We start from the raw sequence: 20,535 nt of genomic DNA, 5'->3' as shown, positions 1-20,535 counted from the left end.
TCCACACCAAGTATTCCAACAGGAGGGGGCCGCGGATTGGAAACGTAGAAAATGCGCAGAATTTTAAGATCTTATCCTGGAACATAGCGGATTTAACTGCTAAAATGGAGCTCCCGGATTGGGGAGACTTCATAGACACCCACGAGCTATGTCTTTTCCAGGAAACATGGGCAACAATAGCATTGTATAGAGTAGGATATGTAGCTTATTGCATACCAGCTGTCCAGGGGCCTAGGGGGAGACCGTCAGGGGGTCTATGTATTTGGGTTGCATACATCTGGAATGCACCATTAAGATGATAGACACTTTTCCCCCCGATATCTTGTGTATCCTCCTCTCCCTTGACAACCTCCCAAAGTTGGCTATTATTAACATCTACTCTCTTCCTGTAAGGTATGGGCAAACCTTGCAGACCCTAGATTGCTTGGCCTCTTTCCTCTCCACAATATCCTTGCATAGGTGCCTTCGTGAAGGCGCTTCAGCTGCTGGCAAAGGTATGTTGGAACTCCCATATCGTGGAGTAAGCCCCATAGCTGATCGCGCCGCACCATGTCAAACGCGGATTTAAGATCCACAAAGGTTAGGTAAAGACTGCCACACTCTAAGATTACAGTTTTCCAATGGATCAACTACAGTCCTCGCAAGACATGGCAAGAATGGGGATTTGACAGCTCCATTCCGCGTTGAAAAGGGGGTGAGACAGGGTTGCGTGTTAGCGCCGACTCTGTTCTCCCTCTTCCTACATGGCCTAATTGAAACTCTCCTTGCAGTCAAGTACATAGATTCTCCAAGGTTAGCGAACCACAAAATGGCAGCTTTAATGTTTGCGCACGATACGCTGCTCCTATCTAAGTCACCCATAGGTTTGCAGCGGGTATTGGAAGAGTTCAGTTTATTTTGTAAGAAAAGGGATTTGGAGATAAATCTCCAGAAAACGAAATATATGGTCTTCCATGCCAATACTAGTAACTGTCTACACCCCCGAATGGAAGGCAGACCCTAGAGCGGGTGTCCATCTTAGATTATCTGGGCCTTACACTAAATGATAAGATAAATTGAGGGACTCAAGTAAAGAAAGCCAACCTAAAATTAACACAGTCCATAGGGGGAATTTTAAAAGTACACAAAAATTGTACCCAAAAAAGTGGTAGGCCCTCAAGCAGAAATGTACAAGACCCACGCTAGGGGAGCCACAATATATGGTTCTGAACTTTGGGGCTACTGTCCATCTAACACCTTATCATTGACAGAGAACACCTTTATCAGGCAGCTGTTGGATTTCCCAAAAAGCACCCCCTTAATCCAACTAAGGATGGACTTGGGCATTGGCCCTATTGCCGACCTAATTGCCTCTCGCCCACTCTTATATTGACTTCGCCTATGGAATACGCTGGAGCTAGAAACCTACATGGAATAATTGAAGGATGTCATGTCCATTCTGGGAGCAGGAAACTTACCATGGCTGTCTTATATTAGAAATATATGCCACGCAATGGGGAGGGCAAATATGTGGCTAACACCAGGAGTAACTTGCCCTTCTATCCCCAAAAAGTCTCTAACCACCGCTTTTAAAGAATATGAACTTGCCCAAATCTGTCAGAGCATAGACTCATCTAGCTTGAACTCCAGGTTCCTGGACGTCAAACAGCAATATAAGTTAGAGTTGGCCCTGTATAGTATCCAACCTTTTATGGCAAAGAAACAGTTTTTACAATTTAGGCACGGGACACTCCTGTTGCGTGCATTCACAAATAAATGGAAGGGAGCTACTAAACAAGATTGTCTCGGGTGTACTTCAACAGAAGAAACAGAACTTCATGTCATACTTTTCTGTCCTGCCTATAGAAGGTCTAGGTCTAAGTGGGTCCTTCAGCTCTGCAGGAACCTGGGGATTAGAAATTACATTGAGGTCTTTAGGCTACTAAAACACGAGACGCATCCATTATTTGTAGCCGCTACCTCTACATTTTTATTTGCAATGTGGTGTATACGTAGAGGCATCTTAAAGGAAAAGGGGTTGGGTTACAACGTAACTAATTTAATTAATTTTAATTTAATTTAATTTAATTGTGGGTTTATATAGCGCTAGGAATCGACTCCTGGAGGAGTATCTCCACGCTTCGACCGCTGGGGAACCCGTCCTGGCTCACCCTGAGAGATGGTCCCTGATGGGTATCTCTAAGGTGCGACCAAGCATCCCCGGTGGTCTGGGGGGCCGTTGTGAAGATGAGGCAAGCTGATGCCCAGAGTTGCCGAGTGTGGTTTCTGACTAGAGTAGGCACCGAGGCGAGAATTATCGAGTCCGCTGACCCTGGTCCACGACCCTGCCGCGTCGGGAATCGAACCCTGGTCCCGGGCCGTTCTCTGCTTACGGGTCTGCCGCCTCTAACCAGTGAGCCACACTTCTCCACTCTGTTCTCTCATTAGATATGTTACTGACTCAAATCAGCATATTTCTCCTATTTGGCAAATTCTTTTGTAATGCTAGTTTCGTTACCTGATCTTAATATCTTTCTTTAATTTTTTTTTTTTAATTGTGCATATTTTAATTGCTTTTATTGCTCTGAAATACTGTCTATAGAAATCCTGGTAACAGTTGATACATATGTTTGTCGTCCAACAGGTGACAATTATTTTGAGGATAAGAAACATTTTATAAACTTGTAACACAATATTGCTCTTGGTCCCAATGATACCTTGTACTATTCTTTTAGTCTACAATTGCTGTGTATTTTAACTTTCTGCAATATTTTGTCATGTTATAATTAACTGTGTTTTTATGGCTGTATAGCGAAATAAATTTTTTTGACTGACTGACAAAGTATAATGCAAATTCTTAAGATTTCATACGAGAAAAAGGCATTGACAAATTAGTGTAACAATCACAAAACTATACTAAAACGTAAGATGTATGTCACCACTGAATATCAGCTGTCAGTGCTTTTTTTTTTTTTAGTGACATCGTTCTCTAATTGTCAGATATCTATTTTTCATGTTTGATTTTCCAGAACTGGGATGATTACAACCATATGAATTTCATACAGCAGCACTTGTCCGACCTTCTTGAACTACTTTTGGACCCGGATCAGCTCACTGCATCCTCACACTCGACCCACAGTAGCCTACTGTCTATGGATGCTGTCAAAGCCTTGGGTTTCCTCATAGAGGGAACTCTGGACAAGAACCGAACTGTTCATCAACTTAAAGAGCTTGTCCTTTGTCAGCCACTTCAAGTCAAGAGTGGATATTCAAAAACCTCCAAATCTTTCTCCCTACAAAAGCTGCAGTCTTGGATAAGGGATTGTCTAGTTGTAAATCCATTTGCAATATCTGCCTGCATCAAGTCTGGAAAGAAGCTAGCATGGGCGTTACAAGGTAAAATGAAAGCCTGCATGTCAAATCTATATTTTATAAAAATATTGGTGCTGTAAAGAACAGTTGTTCTGCATTGTAGGATCTTCACTTCTAGTCCTAAATGTTAGAACAGAGATCTTCTGCCTATTTTGTAATAAGAGCTACTTATGCTCAATAAGACTCTTCCCGAGCTACTGACATTATTAGTATTATATTTGTGACCACATCAAATGATAACATTAGTGCTCTGGGAAATAATGTGGGAGGTATATCTACACGGAATCTTACCTATTTCTATCCAGAGAGTCTGATTAATCCATATGTACAACTCCGCCCTAATAAAGCACCCCATCATCTGAGATGGTCTACCCACATACCCAGCCCCTCAGGAGCACCTGCACACATGGAGGCTCGGTTTAGACCTTATGCCCCATCCAGCCTCAAAAGTTATACACATGTACCAAATCTGGTTAATCCCAAATCCTGTTTTCTTGAATACCCCTCTACACCTACTCTCCAACGTCCTCGCCAGCATCATGGTTTTAATCCCTTCCCAAATAACTTTGGCAGTTTCTTTCAACCGAATCCGTACTGGAATATTCCCTTGAGCAACTTTTATGAACCACTTTCGGGGTTGGATTACAACGATTGACCATCTACCCCACCTCATGCTACTAAGGGAAATATAGTTTGTACGGGTAACGCTGTAGTCCCAGTCAATGCACCTTGCCATTGTGATGATCCACTGGGCCAGCCTACTCAGAGTGCTAATGTCTGTTCTGATCTTTTGAGTGGGATTGGGAATATGATTTTAGAAACAGATCTGGCGTCACAAGTAGATTTAATTGTTGAGGAGGAGGTAAGGGGGACTGACAATCTGGGAAGGCCTGCCTGTTCCATTGACATAAGGAGTGATGATGTTCTAGAATATGTTCCCTCTTCGTTACTTAACATATCTTACTCTCCTCCCAAAGCTAAATCTAGTGCTTTGGAAGGCCCTAAAGTCAAAGATAGTGCTTTAGTAGATCCAAGTGGAATCAAGATAGGAAGCTGGAACATAGCGGGTCTGGATTCCCGCATGTGCATCCCGGATTGGGTGAACTTTATTAAGCAAGTTGACGTATGGTCCTTTCAAGAAACTTGGGCCCTTACACCATTGTTCCTCACTGGTTACTTGAATTTTAGTAAACCTGCTAGTAAAAGCACTAGAGGACGTGCTATGGGTGGCTTGACCGTTTGGGTACGACATCATGAGGGTGTGACAGTTATGTAAATGTAAATGTATTTCGATTTATATAGAGCACGAATCACCCAGGGGTCTCAAGGCGCTTGCTTAGGGAACCCGTCCTGGTATTCCCCTGTGAGATACCCCGGCAGGGTATTCACAAGGTGAAAGCCAGGCATCCCGCCGCGAGGGGCCATAGGAAATGTTTATTGATAGTCCCGACATATTACTAGTTAAAATTAAATCAACTACTGGATTGAATATCCTTTTGTTTAACATCTATTTTAGGGGCACCCAGGGCGCTAGGGTTTCGCCAACACTTTTAGTTTTGGATGACTTCCTAAGTGGGGTATCGTTAGGATGCCATAAAGTTGTTATGGGTGATTTTAACACTTGTTTCGAACCATTGAGCGTGGATGATGGCTTAATTACTGAGGCCGAAGATTTGGTTTGCGGGATTCCCCAGCTCGAGCTAGCCCCGATAAAAAAGTGGTCACAAGCTGCTACTTTTATTAAAGGATTGTGTCTGGACCAGGGCTTACGTGCTCTTAATGGTAGAGTGCGTTCCGACAGGTCAGGCAGTCACACTTTCTGTAATGGTAGATTTAGCAGCCGAATTGACTATATTTTGATGGATGTTAACTTGTGGGCTGTCGTAATGGATATGGAGGTCAAATCCCGTCCAGAAAGTGATCATGACCCATTGGTGGCGGAATTAAGGGATTTCAGCTTTTCTGGGCCAGTAATAAGCTTGTCTAACATAGTTCAGGACGAAGTTAAACTTGCCAATGATATGAGAAGGGTTCGCTGGCCAAAAATTTCTGTAGATGCTGATGCACGTAAAATGATTAGATCTCTGGTTTCCAACTCACTTGTTGATATCTCAAAATGTGATTCCCGGGAGGGCTTAAATGCTGCCATTGCAGATATTCATTCAAATCTTTTTATAGAGCTAAAAAAACTGTTTACAAAGACTATCTCCAAAAGGGGTAACAGGGGGAAAATGAAAACCATCACTTGGTTTGATGATGAGTGTCGTCGAACCCATGAAGACTTGTTTAAAGCGTTAAAACTTAAGAACCATACTTTAATTAGGTCTTGTAGGAAGGCGTTTAATGTTGCTAAACATACTGCAAAGGCAAAATGGGATGAGGAGCGATGGGTTTTGCTGACTGAAGCATGCAGTTACAGGAACCTACAACGATTTTGGCACCTACTAAAGTGGGGTTCCTCGCGGGAAGACAGACCAAGTCCAGCTTCGGTGGGTCAACACCAATGGGTCTCATATTTTGAGGAACAATTCAGGTGCAGTGACAGTGTTTATGACTATACGCTTTGTCTTGTACCCGGCGATCCATTAGAGTTTACTATTGGAGAAGTCAAAACTGTTTTACAATCTATACAAGAGGTAAGGCACCAGGTCCTGATTGCATTCCAGTTGACCTATTTTTACAAGACCAGGATTTATGGGTTCCCTATCTAGTTCAACTCGTTAATGCCTTAGCCACAGGAGCAAGGGTCCCCGAGTCCTGGGCAGGGGCTGAAATCCTGCCAATATACAAGAAAGGCGATCGGTCTGTTCCCTCCAACTACAGGCCGATCAGCCTTATAGACGCGGTGCAAAAAATCTCAGCCCGTCTTGTACTCGGCAGGATTCAGGACTGGATGGATGAATTTAATATCCTCACTCCGCTCCAAGCCGGTTTTAGGTCTCATGTGAGTACTTTAGACCAGGCCTTCCGTTTTATACTTCTTTATTGGAAGACGGTGCTCTTAGGGAAAGGCACCCTCTATGCAGCCTTCGTGGATCTTAGGTCTGCCTTTGACCTTGTCCCGAGGGCTGGGCTGTGGAAATGTTTAGTTGAACTGGGCATGCCAGCATCCCTTGTCCGTCTTCTTGTGAGCCTACATGCAAACACCTATGCCCAAGTACGCTGAGGCAAACCAGGGGAGGTCATGGACAGGTTTCCAGTTGCCAAGGGTGTTAGGCAAGGATGCGTATTAGCTCCTACCCTTTTTTCTTTATACATTAATAGGGTTATTAAGTATTTTGATAACAAACCGACCGACGCCCCCTCCCTTGATGGAATGAAAATCCCCTTGCTCATGTTCGCTGACGACACTCTTCTAATCTCACAGACTAGACAGGGTCTCCAACATGCCCTGACGAGGTTTGAACTGTTTTGCAGCGAACATGAGCTTGAGGTGAATGTGACTAAGACCAAGTTTATGGTTTTAAGAGGAAACAAATCAATTTCAGCTAGGGTTACTATGGGGGGTACTCCCTTGGAACAAACTAAGTTGTTTACTTATTTGGGAGTAACATTCAGTGAGACTCTAAACTGGACCCACCAGGTTGATATTATGGCCCTTAAGCATACGCAGTTAGGAGGAGCCTTGATTAAAGAGCACAAAGGTTCACACACCCGGCCAATCTCCCCGTTATTGAAAATCTATGGATCTAAGGTTCTTCCCGCTGTTTTATATGGGGCTGAGTTATGGGGCTATAGTAATCTGGACCCACTGAGAATAGCACAAAATAAATTTCTCGGGGTGGTAACGGGTCTTCCACAATCAACACCGAGGATCCCACTCCTGTATGATCTTGGGTTCCAGCCTGTGGAGGACCAGGCCAGGTTTCGCCCACTTGCATTCTGGCGTCGACTATGGACAACGCCGGAACTACACCTATATGCTAGAGCCTGTTTGGATGTCAGAGACCGGCCGAGTGCTTGTAATATAGGCTGGTTTAAGGACTTAAGAACTACACTGAACTCTATGGGATATGGCAATTTGTGGTTAGACCCTGCTACTGTAACATTCCCCACAAAAAAGGCTTATAAACTACGCTACTGGGAATGGGTGGTTCAAACCAGACACACGAGACTGGGCTCCAGTACTCTTTCTAGTCAATTTGTGGCCATCAAGGACGCTCCCATCCTTGAAAAATATTGGGATATCATAACAAAGCCCTTGGACCGCAAACTATTCCATCAATTTAGATGCGGATCCTTGCCCCTAAAAGAATTTACTATAAAGTGGGGCTTAGGTGGGTCTGGGTGCTGCCCCAAGTGCCCGGGTCAAAGTGAAAGTATTAACCACTTTATGTTTGTCTGCCCCTTATATGTCGCTCCTAGAGCCAGATGGTTGAGTCCGGTTTGTAGAACCCTGGGAACGCGTTCAGCGGTCACTGCTAGTAGAATATTAAAATCGAATGTGTCGCCATTAATTGTAATAGGTGTAGCAAAATACATAGGTTGGGCCTGGATCCTTAGAACCAGGTTCATCAAAGCTTCTTAGGTGGTTATTTGTATTTAAAGCTCTTGTTACTCTTGGGCAGTTGTATTATTTGTGACACTGTGTTTTCTTTTAATGAAACCGAAATTTTTATATCTGTTCCCATGAAGTCTGCACAATGTAATTTAATAGGGTTTTAGAAGGTTTTTATTCTGTCATATATTAAATTGTACCTTCTTTTTTATCTATACATTATGTAATGTATGTCTTTTATGATGAATCAATCGAATAAAGACTTCTTGAACTCGATAACATTTGCAGCCTCCCTATGCAAGATTACCAGCAGCGTCCAACTCTGTGCACAGGGGTATAGCTTCCATTGGTGCAGCAGGTGCATTGGCAATGGGGGTCCAGAATCCTGGGAGGGCCATGGTTCCCTGCTTATTTTTGCATTTTATGATTCAAACACTATTTGTTTCCTTTCACTAGGACGTAGGACACAATGTCTGTCCCCTATCAGCGTATACGGCGGTGTTGCCTGCAGTAATGTAAAAAGCCTTTTGTCCCTTTGGAATGCCTCTACATAGTTACTACGTAAGAGCTGCTGTAGCTGCAATGCTTGTGACACCAAGGTGATAATATTAGTAATACGTTTCACCAGTGCCCTTTGATTTATCATTCAAAATCAGATTTATAAACATATTTTGGAAATTCAACTTTTTTCTCCGAACTTGAGCGTATGAGTTCTGAAAATATACAATTTTATTTCTCAAATATAGCCTCGTCAATTTTTTTCATATAAGTTCATTAATTCAGCCAAACAAAATCTTCCAATTTAAAAGGCTGAGCTGTATGTAGTACAACTACTTACAAGTAGGAGAAGTGCTACCAGTAGCTCACATGCTACTCATTGGAGGAGACTGCGTTAGGACAGATCCCAATCCCCCACCCCCGCTTGGACCACGGAGCATTGTTCAGAGAATGTTACTCAGGGTATCAATATCCGTCTATCCCTCTGGTGAGCAGCACCCTGTAACAGCCTGATGAACTACTAATGAGCAGTTTCAAGCTTGCATTGCTGCATCTGTTGTGCAAGAAAAGGGTGACAATGTATGAAAAAGCAGGGCACAATTCACACTTATATGCTTTTTATTGAAAAAGGCGAAAAAGCGTCCTGTTACTACTTTAAGATTACAGGAGCTTCACCTAGCCAGGATGCAGTCTACTACTCGTTGCCTCAGAGAGTTAGTTCTGTTATCCATCGCCTTTGAATAGGACCTCAGAGAGTATGTGAGGTTGCACACTTCTGTGACCTAAAATGTATAGAAAATTTTAGCTTTTTCATTTTCACTTGATATTTTTAATTCAATTGATGAAGTGGTTTTGTTGCTGGTTTGTGACCAACTTTTTCCTCGGACATAACTTCTCTTTTTGAAAAGTGTCCCTCCTGCGGGAGGAAAAAGGATTACTCTGATCCCCACTTGGTCTGTGGGGTGTGTCTAAGTGCCTCTAACTGGGTCAAAGACTGGGACATCCGTAATAAAATAAAAGGGCTTTGAAGGACTGAGAGTACATTAGGCACAGGGGAATAATGCAGGGCTTTGGAACAGAGTAAGACAGGAAGAAGAAAAGCTCCAACCTGCTCACCGTCAAAGGTGAATTCGTCATTGACACCCCACGGAGCGACGTTGACAAAACTGCCCTTGTTATTGTTATGTCATTGGCTTCACTATCGGCATCTCTATCGACATTGGTAAGACACTCAATACTGACTTAGAAGACGGACCACCATTCTTTGTCACAACTCTCAACTTTGTAAAATAAGTGCCATAGGACTGCTTCAAAGGCCCCATCTGTGTTGAAAAGAACAAGATTGTCACCATCACCTAGGACGGCTACTCCATAGTCATGAATGCCATCACCTCATCAGCATGGTGATGGCATTGACACGACGTTTTGACTCTTCCTAGTTACCAACATTTCAAGTTTCAAAAATACTTTATTCGGTTAACCAGAATCATCAAAGTACAAAAATAAAACATTAAAAACAGATAGGGTGTATCATAAGTAAATTTGATATAAAATACAATCAAATACAAGCATTTGAAGTACAGTGTCCAAAGGACAAAAAATGTAAACCCCAAAGGCACTAGTGATCATATATACGTTTACAATTTACAAAGAGCCAAGACTAAAAGTTCTGGCAAATTAACGTCTGCTAGCTAAAATGTATTAAGCCTGTTACAGACTCCGATAAAAAGAAATTCATTAGGAAACAAGGTTTGCTGGAATCCAGGAGTGAGGTCAAGTTATAAAACTCCCTACTCGACTTGAAGCTCACTATCATGCAGATTAAAAACCTCATTCAGCCAACATTGTAAGACCAGATATTTATCTTTCTTGTTCCAAACATTGCACAAATAAGACTAACTGTAAAAACAAGAAGGCCAGAAGTGTCTGTTTTTAAAACTCTCAAAGCTTCCCTAAAATCATAGGTACCCATATTTCAACAAATCTGCAGTATCCACTTTCAACACCTATTTTGATACTCAGAGCAAAAAAAAATGTACCTCAGTTTCAGAGGTTTGGGCCCAGACTGGGCAGCTCTTTATTCCATTTAGAATTAAAAACCATAATCGGTAAACAGCCTAGGCGAAAACTCACATATAGACTCCTCGTCAGAGGTGGAGTAATGGAGTCTAGAAATACTTCAAACTGAGGGTACAGTTTTAAACTCTAAAAACTGTATTGTCAGACTGCCAGAAGACCCACTTAATATCTGCTTCTCGTAAACATTGCACCAATAAACAGAATTCAGTCTTGCCAGCTCTGACCTCTGGATAGCACAATCGTTATCCCACAGCTTACACAACCCATGCTTCCAAGCCAGCTTGATACAAATTTAAACCAGGGGATTTAAGATGGACCTCTCGTGCCCAGTAGGTCGACAAGGCACTCCCGGTACACTGAAAGCTCAGGGCAGTCAAGATTCATACCCAGTGGGTCAAGGGCTTCAGTTGCACCAGATACGCAATCCGCTTTAAGCCTAAATCTAATAAAAGGGGTAAAAGAGGCATAGTTGTCAGGACTGAGAAAAGTGATCTACGGTAAGTTTCTGGGTGTCAGCATACCCCAACAGTTCGGCACTGAAAAGTGCCACATTTTGAGCTTTTGCTTGATAAGCCTCAAAAACAGGGGAAATAGGTCATGAATAGGAAAATCTTGGCAGTCAGTCTGACTGGTAATAAAAGCTACAAACTAGCTTGAGAGACATATTATCAACCTTTAAAACACAATTGCGAGTTTTCCCAGATCCAAAAATAATTAATTTGGTTTTATCAGCATTTAACTCATTGCCTCACTGATTACAAAAGCTCACTAATTTATTCAGAAGCAACTGTAGACCCATATGGGTCTTTGAAATGAGCAGGGAATTGCACCAGAATAATAAAATGGGCACCTTGTTACAATTTAGAGAATCCTTTTTACAGACCTGAAGCTCTTCAACCAGTCCATTTATATATAAAGTAAATAACTTGGGAGAAATGACACAACTTTGTCGTACGCCATGGGTAATTGGAATGTGATTTTTCACCGCTATTGCCCCAGTGGACATGGACGTTGGTCTCCTTGTGCAGCTTAACTAAAAGATTAATAAGAATTACAGGTACCCCCATTTTAGCTAGCACTTTCTAAACCCTCTCGCACGGTACCAAATCAAATCAAAAGCTGCTTGGAGGTCTACAAATGCAACATATAATCTTTGGCTCCCTATTGGAACACACTTCCAGTAAAGAAGGACAAATCTAAAAGCCTGGTCAGAAGTACATGTTTTGGCACGAAAACCAGCCTGCAGGGGAAACCAAATGTAATTCTGTTCTGTCCAAATAAGCAATTTAACAGTATCTTCCTGGCATAAATATTTTGTAGGTTGTCAATTAGGCTTTTAGGCCTATAATTCAAGGGGCTACTTGCATTACCCTTCTTGAAAATTGGAAAAATGTCTGCCCCCTTCCAGGAGTCTACTTTTCAGAAAGTGAACGAGTTGCAATCTTTATCAGCTGTTGAACACCTCACCGGTTTCCACTTTAGTGGGGTAGTAATGAGAACTGACAGTTCTGACTTTCAGATTCACAAACTATTACTCTGTTTACTTCCTTTCCCAGTTCTTCCTCAGCTGCAGAACATGTCCGCTGCTCACTCGGTATTAGAGGAGTCCTTCGCTTCTACCTAGAGAAAAAAGAATGTGTTAAAACAAAGCATCTATTTGTTAACTATAGGCAAATCAAGCAGGGTCTGTCCAACAGTCTGTTGCTAGATGGATAGTAGCCTGTACCAAGTTCTGCTTCCAGTTAGCAAACAAACCTCTGCCAAGGAAGCCTAAGTCTTACTCTACCAGCGAAAAAAGAGAGCTATGAGAGCTTGGATTAGAAATATACCAGTTGCCATCATCAGCAAGGCAGCAACATGGAAACCAGTCAATACACTATTTTTTAGAGTCAGACATGCAGGCTGATGCTTTAATTGGCCTGAGAAATATTTTTAAGTGGAATAACTATCTTTGTCAAACTAAATTATGTACGCTACAAACTATTGTCTTGCGTGTTTTTCCTGATTCCCAACAGTAACCTTTGGTGAAAAAAAGTAGCTTGCTACTCCAAAATAATATTTATGACTGCGCAGAAGAAAAGGTTACTTATATGTAGTCCTAGTTCTGCATCATAAGAATCTTCTAAGAAGTCATTAAATACCTACCTGGCTATGGCGTTGCATTGGTTTTTATTTTTTTAATGTTTATTGGTATTTTCACAGCAGAAAAACAAAACCAAACAATACAGCAGTGCAAAGACATTGGCATGGCCCCAGACACCTCAACAACATACAGTCGGTTCATAGGTACACATCGCGATTATACATTGCGAAATAAAGGTTGATAGTAACTAGCACCGCAGGCACTCAAGCAGTCCAACTGTGGAGCGAGACAAAGTCCTATGTCATTTTTGTCTCCCCTCCCCTGTGGAAGAGGGCGACGGTCACGATGAGGGTGGGGAAAAAGTGGTGATCTGTCTATGCGTCAGACCCCGGGTCGTCAGGAGTGGATGTCGCTCGGGGGGTAGTGTCAACACGGTCCAGGGTCGTCTGTGTGGGCCTCCTGGACACGTACAGGGACCAGAAATGTTTGGGCCTGTTACGGGGTGGTAATAACTCACTGTAAGTCTCTGTTTGGGTGCAGCAGTACAACATGTTTCTAGACCATTGTGTCATTGTAGGAGTCGGTCCACGTAACCGACAGAGGGCAACGCACCTCTTAGCTAAGAGGAATGCCATGTCCACCAGACTTCTGTGTACCTTAGGAAGTGGTTTGGAATAGCCGAGTATAGCTAGAAGCGGGTCTGGAGATAGCGCTATATCTGTAATGCGATTAACTTCGGCGAATACTTCTCCCCAGAAGGCGGCGATCCCCGGGCAATCCCATGCCACGTGCATCAAATCGGCGACCAATGTTCCACATCTTTCGCATTGCGGGCTCTCGCGGAGTCCATATCGATGTAAACGTTCCGGTGTACAGTACCGCCTGTTTAGGAACTTAAAGTGGACTAGTCTATGACGTCCGTTGAGCGATATACGTTTAGTACTTGAGCAGCAGTACAGGCATTTGTCATCAAACAATTCCACCCATAGGTCCCGCTGCCACGCCAGTCGTGGTTTGATGTATGCACCGTCCCTGTGCGATATAACCTGGACTCCAACTTGGCGGGCGACTTAGCCTTAATAGTAGTCAGGGCTGTGACTTTTGGGGGCTCTGCCATATCGTCTCCAAGCAGATCCCTTAGAGCGTGTCTCACTCTATGGAATTGGTATTGTGCAAGAGTCGATTGAGTCTCCTTCCCCTCAGTAACAATCCCCCCCCCCCCAGGAACGGGCAATGCCATTGGCGAAGAGATCCCCTATTGTTCAGCGTCCGCAGCGCTACTATGACTCCCCTGTCTTTGCAGGGCGCCAGCCAGTGGCTCCAATCAAGGCGAGTCAATGGGGCATATAGTAAGTTACTGGCCTGGGCTTCCAACAATTAGTGCCATGCGTGAGTGACCAAGTTTAGAGAGTCTAATATACCAGTGCATCTATCGCGAGGATAGAATAGTAGGGCTGGTAGGGGTCTGGGATCAGCAACAATGGTTTCAATCCGTATGTGCGGGATGTCAGAGGAACCATGCATCCAGTGATATGCGTGAGAACATTGGACCGCCCTATAATATAAATCTAAATCGGGGGCGCCCAGTCCTCCCATCGAGTATGGTAGAGTCAGTATTTTCCATGCCACACGAGGTTGTTTGCCCGCCCATGCCCACCCATCAGCGAGTGTAGGCGTTGGAAGAATGTTTTGGACAGGACCATGGGGATGTTCGTGAAGAGGATGAGAAAACGGGGCAGAACAATCATTTTCATGAGAGATACCCTGCCCATCAATGACAACGGGAGGCAAATCCATCTTTCAATATCATCCAGTTTGGAAATGGCTACTCCGTAATTCTCTCTCAGGACTACCTCTGAGTCGGTAGGGAGCCGGATGCCCAGGTAGCGCACCGCATCTGTAGTCCATTGTAGAGGATATTCCGAATCAAAGCGTACCGTGGCTGGGGTAAGGGGAAACATGGTGGACTTGCTCCAATTGACGTGTATGCCCGAAAGTGAGCCAAACAGGACCACCTCTCGTGGGACCGGGGATAGGTTGGTCTCGGGTTCTCTAACGTAGAGGAGGGTGTCGTCTGCATATGTAGACACAATGAATCTGTAATTTGGAAAACGTATGCTCCTCTGTCCGTGATACTTCCTTAGGGCACAGGCTAGGGGTTCCGCCGTCATGGCGTAAATTATCGGGGATAGGGGACAACCCTGCCTTGTACCCCTTCTTATTTGTATGGGGTCGGTGACCAAAGATCCGACCCGGATGCAGGCCGTGGGGGCGGAGTATAGTGTCTCAAAGAGTTGTAGGAAGACCTCCCCTACTCCCATTCGGCTCGGGCATGTGTCATGAAAGGCCATTTGACAGCGTCGAAGGCCTTTTCCATGTCCAAAAAGAACGCAATCGTGGGGACCTCTGGGCGGGTATGTTGCATAGCTGCGAATACGTCAGCAGATTATAAGCTAAGTTCCGGCTAGGTACGAAACCAGTCTGCTCCGGGGCCACCAGAGTGGTGACGAGAGGGCTAAGGCGGTTGGCTAGCAACTTTGCGAAGATTTTTGTGTCTACATTCATTAGAGATAAAGGCCTATGCGAGGCGCATTCATCCGGGGGTTTCCCCGGCTTAAGCATGGCAACTAAGATCGCCTCTCGCGTAGTCGGAGGCATCGTCCCAGACGTGCATAAATTATCAAACAGTGTGAGTAGATGCGGGAGTAAGAGGTCCTGGAATGCTTTATAAAATGAAACAGTGAGGCCATCACTTCCTGGTGCGCTCCCTGCTCTCATCTCCGAAAGTGCTAGAATTATCTCTTCGCGTTCTATCGGCCGCATCAGGAATTCCCGGTGCAGATTGGACAACCATGGAAGTTCGATATGGGTCAAATAGTTAAGGATGCGCTCCTCTGAGCGGCATCCCCGGGTGGAATAGAACCCCGCATAATATTCCCAGAACTTCTCTGCTACCTGTGTCTCCGTGAGCGAAGGGTCCCCCGGTTGCGGTGTAATGTCTGGAATCGTAGTTCTGTCCCAGCGCTGTTTGAGGATTTGCGCGAGAGCCGTTCCCGGCCACTCGCCCTCGCCATAGGATCTAGCGGTGGCATATTTGACGAGGTGATTAATTTCCGCATCCGCTTCCTCGTGGTATTCACGAAGTGTCTGTGCTAACTCTCCAGTAAGGTCCTCATTCTGGACTGTCTCGCGAGAGGCCTCCAGGTCCTTTAATTTGCACTCCAGGGTCGCCAGTCTACCACGTATGGATTGAAGAACCCCCGCTTAAGAACCCCCGCATGTTTAAAAATAGTAATCCCCCTAATATATGCCTTAAAAGCCTCCCAAACTGTTTGGAAGGAGTCTACAGATCCTACGTTCGTCTCAAAGAGCATCTCAATGGACATGACTAATTCCTCTTTAAAAACTGTGTCAAGAAGGGAGTAGGGCGGAAAACGCCATAAGAACGGGGGGATTCGTTTCTAAGGGGAGGCAAGTGTTAATAATAGTGGGGATTGATCAGAGTATGTGTGAGGAAGGATTGTACGTGAGCGGATCTGTTGGAGTAGGTGCCTGGAGGCTAACCAGTAGTCTATCCTCGTGTGAATATTGTGTTGTGCGGAATAGTGCGTGAAGCCGCCTTTGTGTGGAAATCTATGCCACCATACATCCAACAGGTCAAATCTCAGTAGCGACGTCTCCACCACCCTAGCTGAGGCGGAAGGGTGCCTGTCTGGGCCGTCCGATCTGTGCACAGCTGGGTGCCTGATAAAATTAAATCCCCCCCCCCCCCCAATTCCCCCATGAGGCGTGATCTTGAGCATATGGTTGGACCTTCAGCGACAGGTTTGTGTAAAAATCAGGATGATCATAGTTGGGACCAAAGACATTTAAAAGGAGTAGCCCCAGCCCCTTCCCACAACATTTGCAGAGAACGAATCTACCCTCCCCGTCTGTCTCCAGGGGCGTCAATGTTGCCGATGTCTTCGGGTTCACTCATGTCATGACCCCCCTAGCTTGCGAAGTAAAGCCCGCAGTGTGGATATTGCCCAGTAGGCCTTTAGTGCGCAAGATGGGGCTGTCTGGTCGAAGGTGAGTCTCCTGCAGGAGGGCAACATCCACGCTGTGCCTGTTGAGATAGCTATCGATTTTACGGACCATATGGTTGTCATTAAGACCGCGCACATTCCAGGTAAGTAAGACCAAAGAGTCAGGAGTGCCCTCAGGCGCAGTCACTGGTGTGTCAGGTGTGATAAGGTATGTAGTTGAAGAATAACAGGAGTGTGTGTATCTGGGGGGGAACAACCATTACAACGCGGGTTTTACCACGCGTTGCTTTTACATCGCATGTATTACAACGCATGTGATGTTACAACGCGTGGTAAAACCACGCATACCATTACATCGCATATACCATTACATCGCATGCGCTTTTACAACGCATGCGATGTAATGTGTAATGCGGCGGCGGCGGCGGGGGCGGCTATTCACAACGATGTGAACTCAGCAGGAAGGAGGAAGCAGGATCCGTAGGCGACGTTGGAGAGGAGACAGGTAAGGGGTTTTGCGCATGGGGTGGGGGTTACTTATGTAGGGTTTAGGGCAGTTTTAAAGTAGTGTGGTAATGTTTGTTTGTGTTTTTTTAAAACGTTTTAGTGTGTGTTGTGGTGTTGTGTTTATTTAGTGTAGTGTATTAGGGAGGGTAGTGTAGTGTTTATGTAGTGTAGTGATTTAGGGTAGTGTAGTGTTGTAGTGTATGTTTATTGTAGTGTATTAGGGTTTAGGGTAGTGTAGGGGTGGGAGTAGTGTGGGTAGCGTAGTAGTGTTTTAGGGTTTAGGCTAGTGTAGGGGTGGGAGTAGTGTGGGTAGCGTAGTAGTGTTTCAGGGTTTAGGGTAGTGTAAGGGTGGGAGTAGTGTGGGTAGCGTAGTAGTGTTTTAGGGTAGTGTAGGGGTGGGAGTAGTGTGGGTAGCGTAGTAGTGTTTTAGGGTTTAGGGTAGTGTAAGGGTGGGAGTAGTGTGGGTAGCGTAGTAGTGTTTTAGGGTTTAGGGTAGTGTAAGGGTGGGAGTAGTGTGGGTAGCGTAGTAGTGTTTTAGGGTTTAGGGTAGTGTAGGGGTGGGAGTAGAATGGGTAGCGTAGTAGTGTTTTAGGGTTTAGGGTAGTGTAAGGGTGGGAGTAGTGTGGGTAGCGTAGCAGTGTTTTAGGGTTTAGGGTAGTGTAAGGGTGGGAGTAGTGTGGGTAGCGTAGTAGTGTTTTAGGGTTTAGGGTAGTGTAGGGGTGGGAGTAGTGTGGGTAGCGTAGTAGTGTTTTAGGGTAGTGTAGGGGTGGGAGTAGTGTGGGTAGCGTAGTAGTGTTTTAGGGTTTAGGGTAGTGTAAGGGTGGGAGTAGTGTGGGTAGCGTAGTAGTGTTTTAGGGTTTAGGGTAGTGTAAGGGTGGGAGTAGTGTGGGTAGCGTAGTAGTGTTTTAGGGTTTAGGGTAGTGTAAGGGTGGGAGTAGTGTGGGTAGCGTAGTAGTGTTTTAGGGTTTAGGGTAGTGTAGGGGTGGGAGTAGAATGGGTAGCGTAGTAGTGTTTTAGGGTAGTGTAAGGGTGGGAGTAGTGTGGGTAGCGTAGTAGTGTTTTAGGGTTTAGGGTAGTGTAAGGGTGGGAGTAGTGTGGGTAGCGTAGTAGTGTTTTAGGGTTTAGGGTAGTGTAGGGGTGGGAGTAGTGTGCTTAGCGTAGTAGTGTTTTAGGGTTTAGGGTAGTGTAGGGGTGGGAGTAGTGTGGGTAGCGTAGTAGTGTTTTAGGGTTTAGGGTAGTGTAAGGGTGGGAGTAGTGTGGGTAGCGTAGTAGTGTTTTAGGGTTTAGGGTAGTGTAAGGGTGGGAGTAGTGTGGGTAGCGTAGTAGTGTTTTAGGGTTTAGGGTAGTGTAAGGGTGGGAGTAGTGTGGGTAGCGTAGTAGTGTTTTAGGGTTTAGGGTAGTGTAGGGGTGGGAGTAGAATGGGTAGCGTAGTAGTGTTTTAGGGTAGTGTAAGGGTGGGAGTAGTGTGGGTAGCGTAGTAGTGTTTTAGGGTTTAGGGTAGTGTAAGGGTGGGAGTAGTGTGGGTAGCGTAGTAGTGTTTTAGGGTTTAGGGTAGTGTAGGGGTGGGAGTAGTGTGGGTAGCGTAGTAGTGTTTTAGGGTTTAGGGTAGTGTAAGGGTGGGAGTAGTTTGTTGTGTAGGTGTAGGGATAGAGATGTAACTTACTTTGCATACTTTTACCATAAGTATAGCTTTACCACGCATGTCTTTGCGTTGTAATGGCATGCGTGGTAAAAGCATACTTGTGGTAAAAGTATGCGATGTAATGGCATGCGATGTCATTGTCATCACGTTGTAATACCCGCGTTGTCATGGTATGCGTGGTATTAGAATGCGATGTAATGACATACATCCGTATCTGGGCAGTGCCTCGCCCGAGCTGTACAATGAAACGTAACATAACTAGAAATACTTACAAAAAACATTCCCAAATGGAACCCACCCCGCGCACAAACAAATACATGATGATATAATCTGTGGGCGTGCAATTCAACAATACAGCAATATGCAAATATAGCCAGTAGCAGTGAGCATAGCATGACTCCACCAATCAACCCCCCCGGATCCCTTCCACGCCTGCCCAACCCCAACTTGGCTGCAATACCTCCCCCCACCCTCAATAGAAAACCCCCCGCCCAATCCCAAACATCAAAACACATCCCAGGTGTGATTCACTCAGGGTTGGATGTAGCTCCTAGAGCGAAAAATGATTGTGACTTACAAGGACCACTCTCCACACTCCGCCAATTAGGGATATTCTCAGCTGCAAAGTTTTGTAAATGAGCATACCTCAGCAGGACCCCTCGTGGCATGGGGACTCAGTTTACCTACATGTTAAACCCCCCCTACTCCCCCCCCCCCCCCCAAGCTCAGCGGTGACCTATGTCTGAAAAGACATCAAATCAAGCAATCGCAATTCCATCCGCACCCTAAGCTAATGGAAGGTAACACGTACTATGAAAGGTGTCTCGGGAGGTCCCCTCTAAATGTGGGGGTAACCTCTCTCCTCTCCCATAATGTAGGTTGGGCAAGCTATCACCAGTCTAGGGAGCCGGAGTTACTGGACATAATTGGTCAGTGGATCATACCCCAAGCATGGTCCCCACATAAACAACCCCCCTGCTACCAGTAATAACTAAAGATACTCAGCAGCCAAACTCCTCATGCAGCGTTCAGTCTTCCTCGTCCAGAGCACCTCCCGTCCCCTCACTCAAGAGTTGCCTTTCCGGGGATGGTTGTCGTTTTTTCATCCAATCGTTCAGCGCCTTTTGTAAGGCCTTAGGGTCAGTGAAAATTAATGAACTTCCCTGCCGGTCGGCTCCAAGGTCCCTAAGTTGTGTCTTCATGGGGGCAAACAAGCGTCTCGCCTCCTGTACTATGGCTGTAAAGTCCGGGAACAGTAAGATTGACGACCCCTCAAATCGTAGCGGTTGTTTCTCACAGGCAAGCCTAAGGGAAACATCTCTATCCCTGTAGTTTAGCAATTTCGCTATGATCGGTCTGGGGGTGCGCCCGGCTTCGGTCGTGGGGCAAGAGAGCGATGTGCCCTCTCCACAACGAACATTTCTGAGAAGGAGGTGTCACCAAGTAGCGATTTCAGGAGTTTCTCAATGAAGAGCTCCATGTTCCCTGTAGGGCTGGATTCCGGCAGGCCCGTGATGCGTAGGTTACAGCGCCTACAGCGCACTTCTAGGTCCTCTGTTTTATCCTGTAGGATCTGAAGCACCCTACCCAACTGCTTGTGCTCGGTATCAAGGACAGTTTGTGCCTCCTCCGCCTCAGTCATCCTGTGCTCCGACATGTCCAGCCTTTCCGCATGTTTGTCTAGCCTTTCAGCCATGCGATCCATTCTATAAGTGAGCGCATCCATCTTGGTATCCAAGGAGGTAGGTTCTTCTCCATTGACATCAACAGGCTGCGGATATATTGGCGTTGGTCATCCACTACCTGCTCCTGCTCACCAACTCCGTCCTCGGTGGAGGGTTCACCAGTC

General features: G+C 45.3%; 1 protein-coding gene across 3 annotated transcripts in view; it reads left to right on the top strand.

Annotated features, from left to right (window-relative positions):
- TBCCD1 (TBCC domain containing 1) overlaps positions 1 to 20,535 on the top strand; it is a 186,138-nt gene that overhangs the window by 68,518 nt on the left and 97,085 nt on the right. For all 3 annotated transcript variants that reach the window (XR_013608679.1, XM_078680477.1, XM_078680478.1), the window contains exon 4: positions 3,009 to 3,375. Coding sequence is in view for 2 of the 3 variants with exons in the window: in XM_078680477.1 (XP_078536603.1) it covers positions 3,009 to 3,375 (367 nt within the window). In the remaining variant the exon portion in view is untranslated. The remainder of the gene's footprint in view (positions 1 to 3,008; positions 3,376 to 20,535) is intronic.

Source organism: Lissotriton helveticus, chromosome 3_1 (assembly GCF_964261635.1).
Source record: "Lissotriton helveticus chromosome 3_1, aLisHel1.1, whole genome shotgun sequence".
NCBI lineage: Eukaryota > Metazoa > Chordata > Amphibia > Caudata > Salamandridae > Lissotriton > Lissotriton helveticus.
The sequence above is the reverse complement of the archived record's forward strand: the minus strand, read 5'-3'. Positions and strand labels throughout refer to the sequence as shown.